The sequence below is a fragment of the Papilio polytes genome, unplaced genomic scaffold (assembly GCF_000836215.1).
Source record: "Papilio polytes unplaced genomic scaffold, Ppol_1.0 DF821122.1, whole genome shotgun sequence".
In the NCBI taxonomy this organism is placed as follows: Eukaryota; Metazoa; Arthropoda; class Insecta; order Lepidoptera; family Papilionidae; genus Papilio; species Papilio polytes.
In genome coordinates, this window is record NW_013528082.1 from 164,809 (window position 1) to 189,799 (window position 24,991).

Genomic DNA, 24,991 nt, shown 5'->3' on the forward strand with positions numbered 1-24,991 from the left:
TTTAAGTAACATTAAATGTACGTACCATTTTTTAAGACAGAAAAGCTCTTTTGTCGATATAGTTTTGCTTTTTGTAAAACAGAAGTAATTAAACTGCTAGAATTATCTGGAAATTCAAAAAATATATGTATTATTTTACTTTTTCTATCAACTTAACTCAACTCCACTCATAGACAACTGTCACAGATTGTATTCATTCCCAGATTATAAAACGGAAAAAAAAACAGATTAAAGACCTTGGACCATAGACAAATTATTAATCTGTTAAAATGTTATGGTCATTAAAATTGTCAATTTCATGCTGTAAATGTCAAAAATGTTTTCGAAAACTTGTTTATAATAATAAAGGTAAAATCCAAAGAGAACATTACAAAAGTTACATACTGTTCTTAACTCTTGAAATAATATATGATGTGTATAAATTGGTACAATAATGGATGAAGATAGTGACAATAACTTTGAATCTCTACTCAAAAACAGCAAGTTAAGAAAACAACAAATTTATACTGAAACTAGTGAAGTGGGTTCTTCTAGACTTTGTTCTGAAGTAAATTATACACCTAAAGATGTTTTATCAAATATCTCTAAGCAATTGAATGCGTTACAGAGAGCGGATGGTATGAAATCCGATAAAAGTAGACAAAGACTTATGAATGTGGTAAAGCCAGCTTTGGAACCAGTATATTTATTATCCTTGGACAATAACGTAAATATACAACTTTTATACGTAATCTGATTTATAATGGCATTGATTTTGACATATTTTTATTGCAAGTTTGTTCATTATTTAAAAAAAAAGGATTCATATTTTCGCTATTGTAAACTTTTTTCAGTATTATTAATTTATCTTGGTTCAAAATCTCCGAATTTTTGATATCTTATATTCATTATATTAATAAAAAAATATGTGATCATTATTTTTAATTTTCAGAGACCTCAAAGTAATCAAAAGTTTGAAACACAAGGGGTATCAGACACACAACTTATAAATATTGTAGTAAATGCTGAAATATTGGCAACACCGAAAGGTGCGACACAGGAATTTGAAAATTCCTTCTGTGAGAATCATATTGAGGTAAAGAAAAACTCACCGAAAGTGTCACAAGCGAGCAAGAATGATTCTAAGTTAGCAGTAAATAAAGCACAAGAATCTATAAATACTTTAGAAGGTGTACCAAGCACCTCTAAAACCTATAATTATAGGCAAATAGAAGATACATATTTTAGTGAGAAAAGTAATATAGACATAAACAATGTGGAATCTAATGCTGAAAATACCATAAATTTGAGTCCCATTGCGGGTCAAAACAAATGTGTACAGATTCAGAATACTTCACCATTAACTTATACTTTAGATGCATTTGAAAATTTTGAATCATTGGCATTTTCAGTTATTGAACAAAATCCCAATGTTGATTTAGCCAAAGCAATTATTAATTCACAAATAATAGACAGAGAATTATTTATAACAGATGCAAAACCAACAATTAGTGAAGGACCTATAAGTCCAATATTAACAACTGCTAAGAATAATGCAGATTTTAATAAAATAGATCAAAAACCATTCAAAGATCCTGATAAAGTTTATAAAGAAACCAAACGTAAAAAATCCTTTGAAGAAGATATATTTTGTAGTGATGAAGAGAATATTGAAGAAGAAAATTTTCGAGAATTACCAGAAACATGTGCATTAGAAAACTGTTTAAGTAATCCAACAGTCTTAGACAAAACAATGTATGTCGGCTTTCAAACAGCTAGTAACAAGAGTATACAAATCAATACAGACTCATTTTGTAAAGCACAAAATATTCTAGACGAAATAGATTGTGATTATAATCCAACTTTAGTTGAGTTAGTAGAAATATGTGATAAAACAAGCAAAAACCAATCAAACGCTATGAGAGATGAAGTACATAAACCAGTATCGCAACAACTTAGTAACAACGATAAATTATGTACTAAGACTACTGCAAGTACTAGTTCTGAAGTTAATTTGTCAAGAGAACTAAAGCCATGTTCTAACAAACTTGATCACAATAAGGCAGAAAGTGCTATTAAAGTTACAAATAAGCCTGCAAAATCTGGAGAAGATATTGATTTAATAGGATTCAAAACAGCGAGTAGTAAGAAAATTAATTTATCTGATAAAGCTTTAGCAAGGTGTCGTCAGGTATTTCAAGATATAAATCTTGATGAGATACTTGATCCTAAGGAAATATCAAATACTTCTAGTTCTATAAATGCAGCTCTACAAAATAATGGTACAAACGAAACTAAAGCCCAATATAATGATGAATTTCTTGAGGTTTCAGAACAAATAGCACTGAATGATCAGACAATTCTTCAAGAATTTGAAAATGAGTTACTAGCCACAGCTGTAACTGATTTTGAGAAAGGACAACAGGAAGAGACAATTGAAAATCCAATAGAAAATAAAAAAGACAAGAAAGGTTTTAATCAAAACATACATGTCAATGAACATAACAAACTTTCAGAAAGTAAAAGCAACGAATTGCACATTAACCATAAAAATATCGATTTCAATAAAGAAATATTTGTAGGTTTTAAAACGGCGAACAATAAAAAAATCAAGATTTCAGAAAATGCTTTAGCAAAGACAAAGAATATTTTCGAAGAATTTAACCTTTTTAATGAAGTGGACAAAAAAAAAAAAAAGGATGAAGGTATAAACAGAGAAACTAAGCCATTATATCAAAACATGTTCAAGGAACCTTTAATATTAAATGAAAAAGAAACTTGTGGATTTGTGACAGCTAGTAAGAAACCCATTGTAATATCATCAGAGGCCCTTATAAAAAGTAAAAAGGTATTTGAAGATATTGTCAATGACATAAAAAATGACATTGAATTGCCAGAAAAAAATAATTCTAATAAATGTGTGAAAAATAGTATACAAAGTAATAATTATATCAAAGAAACTTATCAAACTAAAAGTTCTACAGTTGATAATAATGAATCACATAAATCTAACAATGAACATGAATTTAAAATACCACATAATCAAACAAAGAAGTCTGTCAATATTTGCACAAAAAGTGAACTGTTTAAAGATATGCTTGATTTTTCTGGAAGTTATGGTGCAAAAGAAGACTGCAGTATAGAAAGTAGCCATAAAAGTAACGAAAATAAAAATATGAACCAAGTTTTTAAAGGTTTTCAAACTGCCAGTAATAAGCAAGTAAAGGTTTCAGAAAAATCATTAGCTGCGAGTAAGAAATTATTTGAGGATCTACAAATAAATGAAAACGATAATATTAATGTGGAAAGTTATATTTTGAAAGAAAAGCAAACAAAATTTACCAATAAAGATTCAACTCCTCAAAATGAATTTAACAATGTCCAAAATGAGAATGAGATATTTAATAATTTCAAAGGAAAAATAGCATTCGAAGGACAAAACTTTAATAAACATCAAGGCTTCAATGGTTTTCGTTCAGCAAGTAATAAAGTTATTAAAATTTCAGAACAAGCTTTAGCTAAAAGTAAGAAAATGTTTTTAGATATAGATGAACAGATTATAAACAGCGCGGAACCGTCAACTAATTTACTAAATACTGAATTGAATGAACCTGTCAAGAAAATCAATAAATTTGAAACAAACAGTGAAAACAACTGTAATGAAGAATATAGAGATATTTTACCAAATAGTAAAAGAATTAAAATATCAAATCAACTTTTAGATGCCAAGATATCACAAGATTCAAATCAAGAAAATAAACAATCTCCATTTAAAAGTCAATCAACAGAAAAATTCACTCCAACAATTAATAAAGCAAGTACAAACTTTGAAATACTATTTAAAACAGCAAATAATAATAATATCAAAATCTCCGAAGACGCATTACTTGAATCTAAAAGAGTTTTAACGGATTTGAATCAAAATGATCAAGTTATTGAAACTAATTTTTCTCAAAGTACCGACAAGAAAAATGAGGGTAGTACAGAAAATATACTGAATACCCAACTATTGAATAACTTTGAAGATACTTTGTACACTGAAGATTTTTGTAAAGATGTACCAAAAACTACAAAAAGGTGTGGTAGCCCTATTCTGTCATGTCCAAGAGCTAAAAAGCTCAAAAGATTTGAAGTGCCATACAATAAATGGGAAATTCCTAAAATAAAATCCAAAGAAAACAAGGCAATCGAAGTAAATTCTTCTATAAAATTTACGTTTGATAAAAATTATAAGAGGAATAATAAATTATCTATGAAAAATTTAAAAGATATTGACTGTAACAAATCTGTTGAGATAGATCCTTATATTTTATCTTTTAACTTTGAAAATACGTTAGAATTCAAATTTTCAAATAAACGGAATGAAGTTAGCGACGAGATTCTGAGTACAGACGATTTAAAAAAATATTTTTTATCTCTGGTCAATAAAAATATTATACCCGACGGTTGGATAGACAATCATCTGAAATTGATTATTTTCAAATTGATTTCTTATGAAAAAGAATTTAAATACACAATGAAAAGTATCTGTTCTGTTAAAAATGTGTTAGAACAACTGAAATATCGTTATGACAGAGAATTGTATAACGTAGAAAGGCCTGCGTTCAGAAAGTTACTGGAAAAAGATGATGTATCGACAAAGACAATGGTTTTACGAGTGATTGCGATTTTTGTTGATGGTGTTATAGCAGAGAGGTGTGTAAATATAAATATTTTTATCTTAAAGACACAAATTTCTATGGCCAACGACACAAATCGCTTAAATAGGAACTATAGCTATGGTAGAGGAAATAGTACAAGAAAGGCTATAAATTAAAAACATAACCTTTATCTTTACAGTATACCAGATACAAGCAATATTGAACTGCTTCTAACAGACGGCTGGTACTGTATAAAGTCTAGTCTAGACCAAATGTTGACTAGACTAGTTAAAGACCATAAAATCAGAGTCGGTACTAAATTAGTCACAAATGGTGCTGAATTACTGAATTGCGAACAAGGGATCGCACCGTGGGAGGTAATTTTATATAGACTCTTTTTTCTATTTCTTTTCTGTTGTCTCTCTCTCTTTTTAACTAGTAAATATTGTTTAACAATGGATTTCAATAAAGTACATCATGTTCTTTCTGTCCTTACATTCGACGCACCGGTCATCTCTTTCACGCAGTCCATCCATCTCTTTCTAAGTCTACCTGTACCGCAGTACTTATAACTAAAGTTCTTATTGTAGGATACCTCAGCTGTAAGGTTAAAACTGTTCGGCAATTGTACGCGGCGCGCGCGTTTTGATGCCAAGCTCGGCTATCACAAAGGGGCGGCCATCTTGAGTCGCCTGTCAAAAGTGCAACTAGAGGGCGGGAAAGTGTCCAAATTACGCGCTCTCGTGACGCGAGTGTATCCAACGCTATACGTTGAAAAGTTTGAGGATGGGAGTACAGGTAAATGAGGGCATAGCATTCTTTAGGTTAGTTAGAAAATCTTTCTTGAGGTTAGGTTCCTAGGAAGTCTAACAGTATAGATGGCGGCACATTATTTTTAAGAAGCAATTAATATTTTAAATTGGATTTGGAGAATGGGACTCATAAGTAGGGGAAATGTCCTCTTTCAGTGCGTCTCTTGTCGATCAAAAGTATTTGCTATTGCGGAAGCATTCACTTCGCTATTTTTTTTAAAAAGATGAAAGTTCTTTTTTTTTTCTTTGTGTACTTAATATTACACTCGGTTACAACTAGAAAGCTTAATATAAATCTAAATCTGGGGGGAAATATAAAAAAAAAACACTAATAAAAACACTAAGAGCTTCCTTAATGTACCATAGGTAATTATTTTAAAACTAACATTACTTATGCTGGGTTGCTGAAGTTTCTATTTTGGCTTTAACTCATGTTTATATTTGTTTAATTATTTAAGTGACTAGATCAGAGCGTCTGGAACATCTGTACCAAATGAAATACGAATCCGACAGACAAGTGTTACTTGAGAAGATTTACGAAGAAGTTCAGAAAGAATTTATCGATGAGGTTAGTATAACACATAACACAATATTCAACATCTATCTGTCCTTATCCTACTTTATTAGTATGATAAGGACAGAGATATTAGTATGATAAGTTTTTTTTTTTTCATTTTTGTGAACCAGGATTCTCAAGATTCAGAATGTGACGTGGATGTCAGAAATCTGGAGACAGGCTCTCAAATACACAGATTAATGAAGAGGAGCAGAGATTCTGGAGAATTTATTGTAAGTATAGTACAGATAATAACTATACTATTGTACTATGTATTATTTTGATTAGACTTTAATTTTTACTATATGTCGTTAAATTACCATAATATCCCCTGCAAACTAAAAAAACTGTCACATAACATTTACAGTCATATTCTGAAACGAAACTGAAACACTTAGCGTTAGATGTCCAAATTTTAATGGAAAAATTTAAGCATAGTCTTGGACTGGCTTTCGCCCGCGACTCCGTCGGCGCGGAATTAAAAAAAACAAATTCAAGTAGCCTATGTGTTATTCCAGACCATCCTCTACATCTATGCCAAATTTTATCGAAATCCGTTCAGCAATTTAGGTTACAAACTCTAACAAACATCCATCCATCTAAACTTTCGCATTTATGATATTAGTATGATTGCCGTTTCAGTATTTACCCGTTAAACTTAGTCATGGTAAATATGGGCGCCGTAGAAATCGACTTTTATATTGATCGATAGGCGAGGCCAGGCCGCTAGCATAGGACATTGATTTCTTTTAAATTCATTAAAGCCATTTTGAACTAATCAGATAAAATCTATTCCCAGGCTAATTTGACAAACACGCAATGCACAACACTACAGAAGTACACAGACAGACGGCGGGAAGTTGTCCTGCAAACTCTTCAGGCCAGGGTCAGTGACAGGGTAAGGGAACAGGGTCTGCAGATCGGCAGGAACGTGGTGCCCGTTATGAAGATCAGGGTCGCTGATGTCAATGATGATGGAGAGGTTTCCAAAGGTATTAAAAAAACTTGGGAAAAGTATACATTCAAAGTAAATATCCTCTAGACCTAATCTAGATCATCACTTGGTGATGCCTATGGCTAGTTTTTTTTTCAGACAGAACTAAATACATTGCCAGTACTCCTAACCTAAATAAATTTAATAAAAAAATATTCATTTTTTAGCGATGATGTCAATTTGGCGACCAAATGAAGCTGTGATTGATATTGTAAAAGAAGGAACTTGGATAGACGCTTTTAATATTGTCCCTACGGCTAGAAGGTAAGGTAGTTCAATAAATTTAAATAAACGCCTATTCTTAAATTTGTACTGAAAAATTGGACTGGTACGTATGTCGAAAAAAAAATACTAATGTTTTTCAATGCGAGTTGTTAATAATGAAAACGAGATTTTTAATCAAAATAATATATATCTGGGACGGCTTTTTATAGGTTACATTTTTCATATTTTGCGGTGACGAAGTCGCGAGCGACTCTTGTTCAAATTAAAATGTAATATGTCTAATTTCTGTATTTCAGATATTCAGAAATACAACTGTCCGCTGGTAGACAGAGTGTTTTCAGCCGATCTAACTATAAAGTGAACGAAAAAGTTCAACAAATTGTCACAAATCTCAAAAGAACTTGCTATAGTATCGAAAATTTGGTCAAAATGCCCACAGCTGTCACGGACTATAACGAAGTTGACGTTGTAGGATTGATATTTACAATAGAGCCATCTATCGGTCAGTTCGAAGCAACAAGAGGACAACAATTTCAAAATGTCTATTTAACAGATACGGATAAAAATATTATCTGTGTCAATTTTTGGGGCGGGTTAAAAAAGTTCGGATATGAAAATATACTCGATACGGGTATAGTTGTTGCGTGCATGAATCTACAGAAAAGAACAGGAAATTCTAGAAAAGGCATTCAACAATATAGAGCCACTGAATACTCTTATTTTACAAAAACTTCCAAACACAACAATGTGAGAATAATGATGGACGATTTAAATAAAAGTTTATTATCTGTAAATATTAAACAGCTATGTGAAAGTTGTGTTGCTATAAAAAATAATATTTCAATAACGAAAAACGTTGAAAACGTTTCTCCTTATAGGATAAATTATAGCGACTACAATATATCGAAAAACAGAGTGTTCATAGATTCCCCATTAGCCAGTAAACCAAATCACGTTGATGATATTTTCAACCTTAGCGGCTTAGACTTTGAGTCGACATTCAAACAAATCGATACACAAGATGTCCCAGCTGATGTAATATTAAGAAAAAAGAAAGTGAACGAGAAAATTGCTAAACTAAAAATGTACGGAGAACCTCCACCTTTAAAAGCTATTCATATAATAAACAAATCGAAAAATGCAACGAAAGAATTCAAGAGTCCATTAGCTTCAAGAAATGACAGTTCAAATAGTGTTGCCAGTGAGAAATTACACAATAAACCAAATACAAATAGTGCCATAAGTTGTACAGAATCTACTCCTGAAACATCTAATAAGCATATGAAGAGAAATGCAAATCCAGTTAAATTGAATTTTTGTAGTAAACCTGAGGACTGTGGTGATAAAATAGATCCGTTTGGGGAAGAATTTGACGTCAGTCCACCATTAAGTTTGGATTGAATTTTATTTATAAGAATTTTTGTGGTATATTTTAAATGTGTACCATAAAGTTTCGCTAGTTACCATATAAAAATGTGTAATACGCACTCTTTTCATTACATTATCGTACCGAAAATGCTTTGCCATTCGTAACAGTGATAAAACTTTATTTTATTGTTTATATTCTGTAAAATTTTCATTTGCAAATGTCAAAATTCATTAAATAACATTGAAGGGTGTTGCCATTGTATAGCAATTACTGTTACCATAGTAATCTTGCTTATTTGATGCTATTGGCTGTTACTTTTTATACCTTTTTCGTATGCCTTTTTCAAATTAATTCTAAACTTAAATTAAATACCGTGAAAACATGGCCTAAAGCGTATTGTTAGTGTAAGAATTTTTATTATAAAAAATATGCTGCGATTTCTGACACCTTGCTTAACAATAATATCTTATAGTTTGATGTTAGTAAGTTTATGTATGTAATGTAAATAGTAATTAAGTCTACATAATGTAAAAATTGTACATTTTGTAAATTGTTCATTGCCGTACAAAGAATATCAGTATTGTAATTGCCCAATTGATTGGTTTTGTTGATTATATATTTTCAGTAACTTTGTTTTTTTCTTTATTACCTCTATTATGCACACTTTTTTGCTAGTTTTATAGTTTACTTCTAAAAGTAATAGTGATATTATTACAAAATAAGAAATTCACTTAAAGATTAAAAAATTCTATACCACTGTTATAAAGAGGAAAGTTTTGCATTTTTGTATTTAAATAACTCAAAACTATTGGCCATTTAAAAAAATACGTTATCAGCGAATAACATAGACTACGTTTTTAAATTTCACGTGAACGAAGTCGCGAGTAACAGCTAGTACTTGATACTATATTCAAATTCGTGCATACATTGTCGCATGCTACAGCTAACTAATGTTTTTGCATTCCATTGCACAATTTTGGCAGTTTTGAAGCGAGAGAGGGTAACACAGAATAAGAGCGTAAGTGAACCCTATGTTCTTTATCTTACTTACTCATTACTTACTCTAAAGAATTACTTTAATGTGGACTAATAACATCATTTTTATTTAGTTACAATTTTGGATAAAAATGTTTTAATCTTAAAAGCAATGTCTACCTCGCAGGAGATTTCATAAGCTGGTAACATTATCGTTCATTGTCAGTTGAAGGTCACCTTGATCTTATTCCAGTTTGACGTTTTATAACCTACAAAAAAATAATTTCATTTGAATTTTCTACCCGCGTAGTCTTGCGTTATGTGTTCATATCGTATTAAATGAAAACATATGTGATAAAAGTTGTAAAAAAGATCGATTAGTGCCACGTATGCAGTGAAATAAGTGAATTATCTGTAAATAACGCAGTTATTAATTATCGGCGTTTTGGTTTCCAATTCTAATCGGTGAGCGAACTTTTTTTTATGGTCCATTGGCCTCCAACTCTTCTTTAATTAACTTTTCGACGTGGTTAAAAATAGTTTCGATTTATGTTTTAATTTTCTTTCATAAACTGAGTTATATTTTAATGTGAAATAATTTTAAACTGCAGATAAACAGTAATATTATTTTTTAGCAAGAAAGTAGGTAGATATGTAGAAAATAACATTTTTCTGTTAAAAAAAAGTAAAAACGCTCTGATATCGTAGTTTTGTATTGACTTAAACCGCTAGAAAGTTTACTAAACTAATATTATAACTTTTCTTTAAAATTTAAAAAGATAATGGAAGTCATAAACATTTTAGATACTTTTTTTGTTCCATTGTTTCGTGTTAATACAGTCATTTTAAATATAGAATACATTGAAAATATTTTAAAACACTTGAATAACTGGGTTAAATTAATTAAACATTTTGTTAGCAAATATAACACAAACTGCACACTTAGAGACATCAGTCACTAAGACACTTTTGCAGATTTTGCATTTTAAATCTACACAAAGGGATCACTTAACAACTGTGAGTGCCGAAGTCATTGTGCTTGTAGCAGGCCTTTTATAATTCACTTGACAACAAACATTATTGCTTGATAATTACTTGTTATTCTTAAGATAAGATGTTTACGTAACTGGTGTTTTAATATCAGTAGATGTCAACTGTATATGATAATTTAAGCCATAAATATTAATATCTTGTTACAAAAACAAGGGGTAGGCAGAGAAAATAACATTTGTAAACTTATCTTTGAAATGGTTTACATTGTATTCTAACTAGCTTTACTTGCAATTACATCCATACGGTATTAAAAAAAGTACTTAGTGTTTGTTAGTTATGAATGTGGAGGGATACACCTGTAGAGGTAGACCTAGTGAGAGATGGATGGTTTGAAAGGTGACATGATCAAGAAGGGAGTGACTGAGATGGATGATAAAGTTATTTGGAGGACGACAACCCGATGCGCCGACCCTAAGAGAGTATGTAAGGCAGGGGAGATAATGATGTACATTCAGACTATATTCTACATCTGTGTCAAACTTTATTTAGATCCTTTCAACGATTCTTGAGATACCTTCAAATGCTTAACCTGCAGTGAATCTACACTGCTAAAATATATTATAAATGCCAAAGATTAGATGGATGGATGTTTGTTATAGCTTGTAGCCTAAACTGCTGAATGGATTGTGATGAAATTTGGCATAGATGTAAAGGATCTGGCAGAACACATAGGCTATTCACATTAGTTTATCTTTAATGACACACGGACAGAGTCGTGGGCGAAAGCTAGTACACAATAATTCAACCTACATGTCATTCAATATGTCTTTAATTGATAGATTCATATTTCTTGTAAGAAATACATTTTGATATTAAAATTATTGAACTATTTTATCAGTCACGGCTAACCGACCTTAAATGATAACATTTATGTAGTAAATAAATTATCAATGACTTTACTATGTTTTATCTTTAGTATAAGATAGCACATGGATTCAGCTAAATGTAAATGAAATTTATTTTACATTTAGATCCCTCATGAGTCCATGTGCGTGGCATTGAAAAAAGTGAAAGTAAGCCTCTGTATTTTTGAGAGGATCCTCTTCAAATTCCAACGATACCAGATATCAATTATTTAACGGCTTACTCACGTCATACTTTTTTCGGGTGACGGCACCGACTAGTTTCTAGAGAGAGTTCGGTGACTAGATATCCTCTTTATATGCATCTCCTCTTCCGTCGAATAATGGTCGGCAACGCATCTGCAATTACAGATGTCTATGGGGTCGATTGGACATTTCGGCGGACTTAGGTGGCCGCTCGCTCGTTTACCACCTTATGGTAAAAAAAATATCTATCCATCTAAACTTTCGCATTCATAGCAAGATTGGTAAAGATGTAAGGAATAGAGGAAGTTTAAAAATAACAGCAGTGGTAGAGAAATTATTGAGTAAGATGAGCATGGTGCATATGCATGCTGTTAGAGCCTAGAAAGAGATGGATTGCTATAGCCTAAGTTGTTTCACCAATGGTGCCTTTTCTCAAATTTATTTACATTTGTATATTTTCGTCATATCTAAAGATTATTTAGTCCCTTACATTATTCCTTTATTCTAGTCATACTAGTTTTGAATCTAGACTTTGTGTAACGTTTCCCGAAATTCAATACCCTGGTCGTTGACATAACGTCGGCGAAGCGTGCCACAGTCTGTTCGAGGTCCGCGAACACCAGTCGCTTATTGCTGTAAAATGTGGTCATTATGTCAAAGTTAGATAGTCTTATTGTCGATATTATATACTCTGTGGTAAGTTTGTGTTACACTTTCGCATATATTGACTTTCATCTGGTCTGCTTACACCAATCATATTACACTTCTATACTGTTGCAATTTTAAAGAAATCTGACTATTGCGTGCCTAAGGCTGTATTATACCTATCCCCATTTCCAACATCTTCGTGATAAGGTTGACAAGTGGACTTGGCAGGGGATGGGATGCATTGATAGGGAAATATCCTCTTTTTATGCGTCTCTTCCTCTGTTATTTAAAAGTGGTCCACCGCGCTAAAAGCAGGTGTCTATGGGCAGTCGCTTCTTTATTTCGGACAATGACGGCCACTTGCTTGTTTGAAAAATATAAAAAAGAATAACATGATACAAAAATAGCATTTTTGTCTTTTTTCTTTTCTTACTTATTATATAAATGTTCGTAACACACCCACAATGTAACAAGTGCAATATCTTGCATCTATTTACATAATTTTGTTACGTCGCAAAAACACGTCTTTGGAACACGCCCAGATTTTAATATTAGGTATATTAAAATAGTTAATTATTCATTCGTAGCTAAGAACGACGCAAACTTATTGCGGAAACTAATAACAATGTAAACAGCATTAGAAGATTACCGTATAATAAAACCACACTAAGGGAATCCCTTAATAGCCGCTTAAACAATCGTAATTGTTACTGACATTATAAATGCGAAAGTTTAGATGGATGGATGGGTGTTTGTTAGAGTTTGTAGCCTAAACGGCTGAACGGATCTCGATGAAATTTGGTACAGACGTAGAGGAAGTCTGGAAGAACACATAGGCTACTAATTTTGTTTTTTTTTTAACTCCACGCGGACGGAGTCGCGGGCGAAAGCTAGTATAACAATAAAATCTCAACACGACTTTACTTTCCTGGTTATAGGTGACAATGTCGCGCGACAGGTCGTCCCGCCGCTTCTACCGGGCGGAGTCCACGCACGACCTGCTCTCCTTTATGGACCGAGGGCAAGCCGCGATTGAGGAGAACAGATGGACGTTTGAAACTGCTTGGGAAGCGGCTAACAAAGGTAAGGCTTTTTATGCCCTATCCTTCCGTTATAAGAGGTAGAAGATATATACATACTTCTTTCGCATCAAGCATGTCTTCTGGAAGATTGGTATTGCCGGTTAAGGTGTCTCATCCTGTAACGACAGATGTTCATGGGTTTATCAATATTTATGTTTTTAAAAGAGGAGGGGACTGATGAGTAACGGGTTTGAGGTGATCATTAACAACCATAGACATCCGCAATACCAGAGGATGTAGTAGAAAATTGAGAAGGTGATACGCTCTCTTCTTGGCCCTAATTCGTAGCGATTTAGAAATATCGCGGAGGGTATATCATTTCACGACTATTTACTACTATACTCAATTAAAGTGAAGGAGCAGGAGGCTAGATACGCTTATATCAGGAGAAACTTTCTGCTCCGTACAGCCGCGTTGTGGAACGGTCTGTCCTCGGCGGTATTTCCAAACCAATACGACTTAGGGTCCTTCACAAAGCGAACCTACAATTTCCTCAAAGGCCGGCAACGCATCTGTAGTTCCTCTGGTGTTGCGGATGTCCATGGGCGTCGTTGACCACCTTTGTGTTCCCGCCGCTCGTTTGCCACTTCTCATATAAAAAAAGACTCATATGTCTTATCTGCACCACTATTATCTGTAACGTCGTAATATTTTTTATTGTCCTAAACATATCTAAGTACAAAATGTGTCATGTACCCGAATTAACTTACTGTTTCGTTTTGTCTTTTAAGCTATGCTCCATTTCTCACAAGGTCCTGTATACAATAGTCCATTGTTCTTCGGACATTTGCTTACATTTGTATTATTGAAAACCAGTTTTACTTGTCCATTCTACGTCGTATTTACAACATTACAGTTACATATGTATAGGGCGTTAACCTAGTTTGCGAATATTTTATATGGTCATTTTGACCATATGTTGAAAATTTTATTACGACGGTTTCAGAACAGACTTTCTTATGATATAAAAATAAGAATTTAGTACCAAACACGTAATAAAGTATGCCTTTCACTTAAATGCAATTTTGATTCTGAAATAAATTACAGGATGTTTTTTTTTCCAGTCGGTGGTATCTACACTGTTATAAGATCGAAAGCCTATGTCTCAACTGAAGAAATGGGAGAGAACTACTGCCTACTGGGTGAGTGGAAACAAAAGCAGTACTTATTAAAAAAACGGAAACCTTGTAAGGAAGATTACGAACCGAATGAGCGTTTCTTGAAGACAGTCTGAAAGTTTTTTTGTTATGTAGCAATAGATAAATGCTATCTGTTGGGTAATATTGTCGTCGTGTTTTTAAACTGTTTTAAAATCAAACCAATAGATGGCGCTATTAGTCTGCCAATCAAGTTTTTGGTGTATTTAAATTATCTACACATTTGTATGATTATTGTCTAGGGCCATACAAGGAGCATTGTGCAAGAACAGAAGTAGAAGAAGCCGATTTTCCCCCGAATTCTCCTCTCACTACCGCAGTTAACGCAATGCGGAGTCAGGGATATAAGGTATAAGAGCTCTTGTTATATTGGTCAAGTGTTCCAAGTTCAAGGAGTTTCCTTACATACCAGTATTACTTGCTCTCCTAGTTGCACACTGGTACGTGGCTGGTGGATGGCAACCCTCAGATCATCTTGTTCGATATTGGATCTGGTGCGTGGCAGCTGGACGGCTACAAGCAGGAGCTGTGGGACACCTGCAGTCTCGGTATACCGCATCTGGATGTGGAGGCTAACGATGCAGTTATACTTGGATTTATGGTTGCACAGTTTGTCACTGAAGTAAGTGGTTTATAGAATACTAGCTTCGCTGGCAACTCCGTCCGCGTTAGTATAAAAAAAATAACAAAAGTGAGTAGCCTATGTGTTCTTTCAGACTAACTTCTACATCTATGCCAACTTTCATCGAAATCCGTTCAGCCGTTTAGGCTACAATCTCTAACAAACATCCATCCATCCATCTAAACTTTCGCATTTATAACATTAGTATGATAGAATAATTGTGTTTTTGAAGTGTTATGCATAGATTTAACGGTGAAGATGTCATAGGAAGTAGATATTTCCTCTGTTGATAAAAGTTAGGCAACTGATCCGCAATGACGCTTCGCTTTGGCGAATTTAAATGGCCACTTGCTAGTTAGCCTTCTATTATAAAAATCTAAAATTTTATTTCACAAGATGGCATACTAGTGGCTACCTAATTTCGCCTAAATAGCGAAGCGTCATAGACATACAAATGAAGCGTTGACTAACTTTAACCATCAGAGAAAGCCAAAGAAAGGGTAATTTCCCCTTCCAAAACATCAGATTCTCTCATATCCTTATAAGAAAAGGGTGGGTGTACAAAAAATTACCTCAATCACTTTTGAAGTTTCTAAGTAATCATTTTTCTATATGTTTACAGTTTAGAAAAGCAGCTGAAAGTTACAGTGATACTCCCCCACGAGTTGTGGCCCATTTCCACGAATGGCAAGCCGGCATAGGACTTATAGTTCTCAGGTGAGAACCCTGTCTCTGTTTTTCTAAAGAGAATAAAAAGTCAATACTGTGACAGATGACGTCATTACACGTTGTTCGATACAAAAGAGGTATCACTAATCTCTCTAAACTAAATTTTATAATTACAGACTTAAATGTTTTTGTCATCAATTTAAACATTGATACATTTTAGAAAACCATAGACAATAAATGGCATTACAGCTTGTAAATTCTCATTTCTAGATCATAGAATTCGACCTTAAACTGTGGATTATAGACCAAAAGGTATTTGTTACAATTTTAAAAACATCAATTATCGATTAACATACGTAGCCATGACAACTGGAATTTTATAATCTCTACTTACCCTGTTTGATGTTTAATTAATTAATTTATAATGTTTACTATTCCAGAGTACGTCACGTAGACGTGGCCACAGTGTTTACGACACACGCCACACTATTGGGCAGATATCTATGTGCTGGCAACACTGATTTCTATAATAACCTTGATAAGGTAATTTTTACTGTATTATTATATTTAAATATATATATATATATATATATATATATATATTCTATGTTACTCACTGACAACATATCTTTTTAATGGTGAAAAAATTTTTCAAATCGGCCCAGTAGTTTTTGAGTTATTTCAATACATACAAAAATAAAAATACAATTCCCAGTCTTCACATTAGTACTTATTATTTACTGTATTTGTGGTAACAGTCTTTTTGATGATTTGAATGAAAAAGAAGTTGATGATTCTATATCCGTCTCTTTCTAGTTCTCAGTGGACGAGGAGGCGGGAAAGAGACAGATATACCACAGGTACTGCATGGAGCGTGCAGCTGCGCATATGACCCATATATTTACTACAGTCTCTGATATTACAGGTTTGTTATTTCTATTATTATTGTTGATGTAATTAACTAGATTTCTCCCGCTACTCCTTGTGGAATAAAAAAAACAAAAGTAGCCTATATGTTCTTCCGAACTATCCTCTATCGAATTTCAACAGGATTCAATCAGCAGTTTAGACTACAAACTCCAACAAACATCCATCCATCTAAACTTTTATATTTCAGTATTTTTCTATATTTTTTTAAAAAAGAAAAGGATAAAAACCCATACATAAATGTCTTTTTCTGTACATCTCCCCTGTCTATTACAATTCCGGCTTTAACGTGTATCTCCAGGGTACGAGGCGGAACACCTCCTGAAGCGGAAACCAGACATCATCACCCCCAACGGTCTGAACGTAAAGAAGTTCTCCGCACTCCATGAGTTCCAGAACCTGCACGCGCTCGCTAAAGACAAGATACATGAGTTTGCTAGAGGACATTTTTATGGGTAAGTTAATTTTGCCAAAATAGTCAGAAAATCATACTAACGCCATCTATGTTTGAAAAAAACAACATTTTTATCGACACTCGCTTTTTATATACTTTGTCAGCGCCGTATTAGAAAAAGTTGCCTGAAAAGGTCTTTAAAACAGATAAATAGACAAAAATGATCATTGCGTTTTATTTATCAGTAACGTAAATAAATTGTGTATTGAACGAATCTTGACTTGTTTTTTACAATAATACATACTGACATTCCAATTTTATCATGTTATGGTATAATTTTTACATATTTTATTGTATATTTGTTAAAAAATGATATTAAATTGATGTTTTTTCTATTTTAGGCACTTTAACTTCGATTTAGACAAAACGCTATATTTCTTCATCGCTGGTCGATACGAGTACGGCAACAAGGGCGCTGATATCTTCATCGAGGCACTTGCAAGGCTCAACCACTACCTTAAGGTAACTATGTAATGTTTAAGAATGTTTTACATAACACTTTTATACTACTATGCCTTTATTATTTATACCATATTATACGACTATGGCTTTTTTGTACTAAACAGAACAGAAAACTACAGTCACTTGCACATAAGTGTTAACTATTATATTTTTTTTAATGTCAATGCGATTTGCGAACCCATTGTCCAGTTTTATTTCTTTTTGATTTACTATCCTCTACTATTCTTTTAATATCTCTAACGCTCCAAAGATGGCGTTGTCAACAAAATGTAATAAGATGTATTTTACAGTTAATACGTCTAACGATCAATAGATGGCGTTATCACTAAAATTACATTTTAATTAAGTACGTCTAACGGTCAAAAGATGGTGTTATCACCAATACTAAATGTTATTTATTTTTTAGTCATCAGGTTCAGACACAACAGTAATAGCGTTCCTGATCTTCCCCGCGAAGACGAACAATTTCAACGTGGAGAGTCTGCGCGGACATGCTGTCACTAAAGCCCTGCGCGACACCATACAAGATATACAGCAGAAAGTCGGCAAGCGGATGTATGACATATGCCTAAGGTAATAATGATCAAAATACGTTGACATACATCCCAAAAGCTTCAACAAAGCATGCAATCGACAGTTTGTGCAAATTCTTAACATTGTACTCATCTATGACTGACTTGTATATTTTTAACTTAATTCGGTGAATTGATTTAAGCTAGGTCTGGGGTGAATGGGGGATTAACTTACTATGGTTTTACTCGAAGTAATTTTTATTTATTTATCTAATTTGATTTCCCTAGTAGAGTGGGGCTATCGTACTTAGTAAAAATAGTTAATTTCTAATATAATTTTCATCTATAAAAATGAAAAAAAAAAGGTACTAGCTGGGTTTAATTAATTCAGTAATAGATGGCGCTATTTTCAAATGTAAAATGTATCGCTAGATGGCGGTGTTAGCTAAATTTATGATTTTTGTATTATAGAGGTCATCTCCCGGAGGCTTCAGACCTCTTAAACAAGGAGGACACGGTACGTATGAAGAGGTGCATCTACGCGCTGCAGAGGGACGGCCTCCCGCCTGTTACTACGCATAATGTTGTAAGTTTTTTTTTTATATTCGTTAAACTATTGCTTTACCATATTCCCTTCTGATGAAAGATAATATAGAAATTGCGGTTTATTCTTCTTTTAAAGGCTCTTTTCATTGGGCAGAACAACTGACGCCGGCAACTTGTTTTCGTTTTGTTATTACCTGACTGTTGGTACTTGTTGGCCTGATTTAAGTTCATTTTTCTTTACCACCCTTTTCTTATAAGAGGATGGGAAGAGGAGATGCATAGGAATATGCAATGTCCTCTTTATGTGCGTCTCCTCCTCGGATAAGGGTACGCAATCTGCAATTGCGAATGTCTATGGGCAGCGGTCGCTTCGCCATTTTGGCGGATTCAGGTGTCAGCTTGCTCGCCACCGTATGTTATAAAAAAAACTTTTGTATTATGGTCGATTTTTGTTTTTAGGTTGATGATTGGAGTGATCCTGTGTTGAACGCGATCCGAAGATGCCACCTCTTTAATACAGTTAATGACAAAGTTAAGGTTTGTGACATTTATCTTACTAATAAGAATACGAAAGTCTATATAATATATATATTTTTTTAATTTCTCTTCTCCATTTCACTTATAAGCATGTTTACCATCTTCTTATTTATTTAAGGCTGCAACTGACGTACTGTCACAAAAGGCCTTTGCAGAATATCAGCGCTTATTGCTATAAAGTAATGAGCACTTAGCTGAGTAAAGGCCTTATCCATTCAGCGTAGCAAACACAATAAAAAAAATTCATAATTTTATATTTACTAACGTGTGTATGTATATAATTTTTTTTTCTTTTTTGTGTATGTTTTCAACTGTGTAATTAATTATATAGTGTTTGCTTTATGAATGGATTAAATGATGATTATTATTATTATTATATAGATGTTTGTTAGAAATTATCTATAAAACGGTTGACTGGTATTCGATTGAATTTGACACATAGACTACTTACTGAGGTTTTTTAATTCAGCGAGGACAAAGCCGTCGGTTAAACATAGTTTTTTATATCTAAAGTGAATTAAATACATTGTAATAGATAAAAAAAAAACTAATATAAATGAGTTAACGGATATTTTAACACAAGTGGTACTAAATTTAAGAATTCAGTTTTGCATAACAAATTCGTTAGTATATTCGGTTTTATGTATCAGGTGATCTTCCACCCGGAGTTCCTGACGTCCACCAACCCCTTGTTCGGTCTGGAGTACGAGGAGTTCGTGCGCGGCTGCCACCTGGGGGTGTTCCCCTCCTACTACGAGCCCTGGGGGTACACCCCCGCGGAGTGCACCGTCATGGGCATACCCAGCGTCACCACCAACTTGTCTGGTCAGATACCACCTTTAAGTTATACGATCTTACTAATATTATAAATACGAAAGTTTGGATAATACCGCTTGTCCGGTGAGATAATATCGCTTGTCTCGTGAGATAATACCCCTTGTCTGGTGAGATAATTTCGCTTGTTTGGTAAGATAATACCGCTTGTCTGGTGAGATAACACCGCTTGTCTGGTGAGATAATACCGCTTGTCTGGTGAGATAATACTGCTTGTCTGGTGAGATAACACCGCTTGTCTGGTGAGATAATACTGCTTGTCTGGTGAGATAATACCGCTTGTCTGGTGAGATAATACTGCTTGTCTGGTGAGATAATACCGCTTGTCTGGTGAGATAATATCGCTTGTCTCGTGAGATAATACCGCTTGTCTGGTGAGATAATACCGCTTGTCTGGTGAGATAATACCGCTTGTCTGGTGAGATAATACCGCTTGTCTGGTGAGATAATACCGCTTGTCCGATGAGATAATATCGCTTGTCTCGTGAGATAATACCGCTTGTCTGGTGAGATAATACCGCTTGTCTGGTGAGATAATACCGCTTGTCGTGTAAGATAATACCGCTTGTCTGGTGAGATAATACCGCTTGTCCGATGAGATAATATCGCTTGTCTCGTGAGATAATACCGCTTGTCTGGTGAGTTCATACCGCTTGTCTGGTGTCGTTTTATTTTCGAATTCAATAATCTAATTTAATAAGTTCAGTGCTTCAACAGTAAACTTAAACTTAGATAATGGAAATAAGGATATCTTTTCTTCACATATAAGAAAAAAAATTGTTACCTATAAGACATTGAATGTGTTAATTTTTCTCAAATTTTAATATTTTAGTAAGTGATAAGGTTTTAACTGTAGATTCACATGTACAATGTCAGTATTGTGCCATGTAATGCCACTAATGGCACCAATGCCACCGTTGTCACCGTTGCCGCTGTGCAGGTTTCGGGTGCTTCATGCAGGAGCACATCGCGGACCCGATGTCGTACGGCATCTACGTGGTGGACCGCCGCTACATCTCGCTGGAAGGCTCCGTGCAGCAGCTCGCGCAGTACATGTACGACTTCACCAAGTAAGTACCACTGCCTTACTGGATTATTGGCTTACTGGTTTGTTGAATCAACTAAAGATGGGTGGTCATCTGTAATTGCGGATGTCTTCGCAGCAACTGCTACCAGTTGTCGCCGTTTTGGCGAATTCATGTGACTATTTGCTCGTTTACTACCTTATGATATAAAATTGGATGGATGGATGTTTGTACCACTAAACTGCTGAACGAACGAACTTGCTTTTGTTTTTTTATTAATTCCACGCGGACAGTCACAGACGAAAGGTTTTTTATTTTGATATTATATGCGAAAATTCAGATGGATGGATGTTCTTAATTTTAATTTTTTAATCCCACCTAGACCATTTTAAAATAAAATAAAATAAAATAATGTTTAATTCTTCTCAACACTACAATTATGAAAAAAAAATTAAACACAAAATAATGAGAAACGTAACTAATGAAATGAAAAAAAAGGAAAAAAGAAATATTTTAAATTAGCGTTGCAATGCTGACCGGATTGGGCCCTCGCTCAGCCATAAATGCTGGATGCTCCTATTGAAGTACCAGCGCTGATCTTCCGCGAGAACCCTAGGGATCATCCACATGATCATCCACATTTTCAATCTAAATGTAATTTTTTATTGCAGACTAACTCGGCGTCAACGTATAATTCAACGGAACCGCACAGAGCGCCTCTCGGACCTCATGGACTGGAGGAACCTCGGCATTGTGAGTTTTATGACTGTAGTCTAAATAACACTTAGAAAGAAATTTTTAGACATACTGGTACACCCACAATTTGTACGAAGTGTCACAATTTATCTCCCGTAATATAGGTATCAAAAAATAATTTGATTTATACCTTAATAAAGGTAATAATCGAAAATCCAATAGATTTCATACATTTTGGTCCTTCGAGTCGGATAGCTTTATTGTAAAAGTAATGAAAAAAGTCTTTATTTGGCATATTTTGACATAAATGCAGTGTCCCTAATAGTAATTATTAATACTGTTTTATATACAAACTAGCTTTCGACCGCGACTCCGTCCATGTGGAATTAGATAAAAACAAAAGTGAGTAACATATGTGTTCTTTCGGACATCTGTACCAAATTTCATCGAAATCCGTTCAACTGTTTTTGCAAACTCTAACAAACATCCATATAAACTTTTGCATTTATAATATTAGTATGATTTCATGTTTTTTATTTCAGTACTACAGACAGGCGCGTGCGCAGGCTTTGAAGATAGTGTACCCTGATTACGTGGACCAGATGGACATCGAGCTGGGCAAGAGGTTCAACTACCCGCGCCCCATCTCCGAGCCCCCCAGCCCCACGCACTCCAGTCAGTATACATACATACATACATACAAAAAACATATAAAAAATTGACATATATTTGACTTGGCACGTCAATTATAAGACTAGTCTTGTATTTCACGTGCCAACTTAATGTCGATTACTTTTAACGAGAAGTGATACAGAATTCACCGTAAACGACTATGGAGTTGACAATCTATATCTATCTCTTTTTGTCTCGTGTATTTGTTATTTCTCATTCTCGATGTGTGCAGGTTAAATTGGTCAGTATACGGTTTTTTTTAGTAATAGTGACTTATTTTTCCATTTTCTTACAAGTGTTTAATTTTTACTCTAATGTCCGTAAGCATTTTGCTTCTTAGCATTATGTAATTTACATTTCTATTGTAAATTAATTCAAATTATTTAAAAAAAAGTATACGGCCCTTAGAAATAATTCGAAAGCGTTTGAACCCCTGCACTTCTGTATCCCTTCTCATTAAAAATACTGAAAATCGTTAAAATGTGAATTTTAAAATGAACCCATTTTATATACATTTTCGTCTCCCAAAAGTAGCTTTTATATACATTCAAAACTAAACAATAAAATTGTAACAGTGCGTTTAACAGCGAATCGACTCACAGCTTCATATACTATAGACATCACGCAGAAGGAAACCAAAGACGAAGAAATACAAACAAGCCGCGAAGAAATACAAAAAAGGAACCCTCTAATGGTACAAAAATCGTTGGAAATTCTAGAAATAACTGATGATGAAGATGATGTGGAAGTCAGCTTCGAGAAGCCGTTCACAGAATCTGAACACGAGAACTATAGAACGCCTAACGAGAACTTTCTAGAGCCATTGAATAAAGCTGTCACGGAACAAATTGATGAATTAATTTCCAAATTAAGCGATTGTGTTGAAAGAAGAGATGAATAGGTTGATTTTTTATATTTACGTGTGGTATAATAATATTCAAACTTTACGGTGGCTCGTAGGTTGGTTTTGGCACATATTTGAGTAAATTATCGCACAACTGTTTCTTTATTTAATAAGCTTATATGGAGGTGACACTACTCGATTTTAGTGCAACCAAACAGTTGAATGCAAAGCAATCGACAATCGCACAACCGTTGTGCGATAGTTTTATAGTTTTGTGGTTTTATAATATTTCCTTAGTATAAATTGTATTTATTAGTATGTATTTTTTAAAAAAAAAAATTTTTTATTTGAATGAAAACAATAATAATATTATACATTTAATTAATTCTAAACACAATGCAATATTTTGCATAAAAAATATATTATCTGAGAAAATATACTCTTTTTGTTAATGCAGTTATGTTAACAAGCTAGAAGGTGGTTCTCTTACCTAGAACATCATTGCCATATGTTACAGTAAAAGTATTCTCCCTTTAAAAAATTAAACGACCATAAAGTTTGAATAGCACTGTACACTGTTTTGTAATTTTGTATTCACAATTTCAAATGGCACTGTTTAACGAAATTGTAGAATTATAGATTTGTTTAAAAAACACGTAAGAAAGCAAGAGTTAATTTTGACTTATCTATTCATGGTGTTGGTTCATATTTTCTTTTTAAAATGCATATTAAAAAAATAACTTTTTTCCCAGGAGCTACTACCCCCGCTGCTTCCGTCCATGGTTCTGATGATGAAGACGAGGTAGACGAGGAAAAGGAACTTGCAGAGTTGAGGATAAGCGATAACTAGGTGAAAATTATCTATACACACATATATAGAGTAAAAAAAAAACGCAAATAACAATATTTATTTGTTTATATACATATTTCGTATATAAACTTCATAAGAGTTTGTTTTGTATATGTAATATTTTAATTTCAATAATAAACATGGGTAAAATATTAATAATACTAAAAGAATCAACAGAATGAGTTACTTTGAACAAAAGTAATAATAATAATTTATTTATTGAGCTAAATAATTAGCTAAATAATAAATACAATAAATATTCAATTAAAATATAAATAAAACATATTTTGTTATCTTAAAATAATTAAAGTTTAATAATTGGCATTACAATGCAATAATTGTATTGTTAGTTCATACAATTTATAATAAATAACGTTTCAATTTTATGAAAAATGCACACGAGAAAATTAAATTAAATTATTAACAAGGAGTTTAAATCAAACTGAAAAAATTTACAATAACAATTGTTAAAAAAAAATTGTTATTTAAATGTAGCTCCAAAATTTTCAATAAGGCAATTATTATATTTTAATGTCGATAAAATAATTTAATAAGATGAATAGAAAACTATCTTGATTTTAAACCTCTAATAACATTTAAGACATTGCCCAGTGGTTGTTAAATTACTTGTGTAAAAGAAATTATTAATAAACAGTTTCTCTCTATTTTGTGATCACAAAACGCTTGCCAATCTATATTTTTATAGAATTATATTTTTCTACAGGGATTTTTAAATCGAATTATTTCAATTATATTTTTTTATTTCATTATATTTTAATAATAATACTTATTAAGTTTCACA

At 33.2% G+C, this 24,991-nt stretch overlaps 2 protein-coding genes across 3 annotated transcripts; both read left to right on the forward strand.

Moving 5' to 3' along the window:
• Positions 1 to 315: 315 nt before the first annotated feature.
• LOC106109606 (breast cancer type 2 susceptibility protein homolog) lies at positions 316 to 9,171 on the forward strand. 2 transcript variants are annotated; one of them, XM_013291176.1, is made up of 10 exons: positions 316 to 520; positions 608 to 706; positions 932 to 4,674; positions 4,819 to 4,996; positions 5,210 to 5,417; positions 5,890 to 5,999; positions 6,119 to 6,220; positions 6,787 to 6,979; positions 7,149 to 7,245; positions 7,503 to 9,171. In XM_013291176.1, the coding sequence occupies exons 1-10, from the start codon at positions 434 to 436 to the stop codon at positions 8,605 to 8,607; spliced, it is 5,922 nt and encodes a 1,973-aa protein (XP_013146630.1). In that variant the 5' UTR covers positions 316 to 433; the 3' UTR covers positions 8,608 to 9,171. The 2 variants fall into 2 exon arrangements, with proteins under 2 accessions (XP_013146630.1, XP_013146629.1); XM_013291175.1 differs by having other exon boundaries at positions 316 to 706.
• Positions 9,172 to 9,808: 637 nt separating this feature from the next.
• Positions 9,809 to 24,418, forward strand: LOC106109620 (glycogen [starch] synthase). The gene is made up of 18 exons (XM_013291201.1): positions 9,809 to 10,015; positions 13,239 to 13,383; positions 14,447 to 14,524; positions 14,782 to 14,888; positions 14,970 to 15,161; positions 15,784 to 15,878; positions 16,271 to 16,373; positions 16,647 to 16,755; positions 17,059 to 17,212; positions 17,553 to 17,673; positions 18,080 to 18,246; positions 18,657 to 18,771; positions 19,191 to 19,268; positions 19,919 to 20,093; positions 21,043 to 21,172; positions 21,799 to 21,880; positions 22,366 to 22,498; positions 24,092 to 24,418. The coding sequence occupies exons 2-18, from the start codon at positions 13,245 to 13,247 to the stop codon at positions 24,187 to 24,189; spliced, it is 2,076 nt and encodes a 691-aa protein (XP_013146655.1). The 5' UTR covers positions 9,809 to 10,015; positions 13,239 to 13,244; the 3' UTR covers positions 24,190 to 24,418.
• The last annotated feature ends 573 nt before the right edge of the window (positions 24,419 to 24,991 follow it).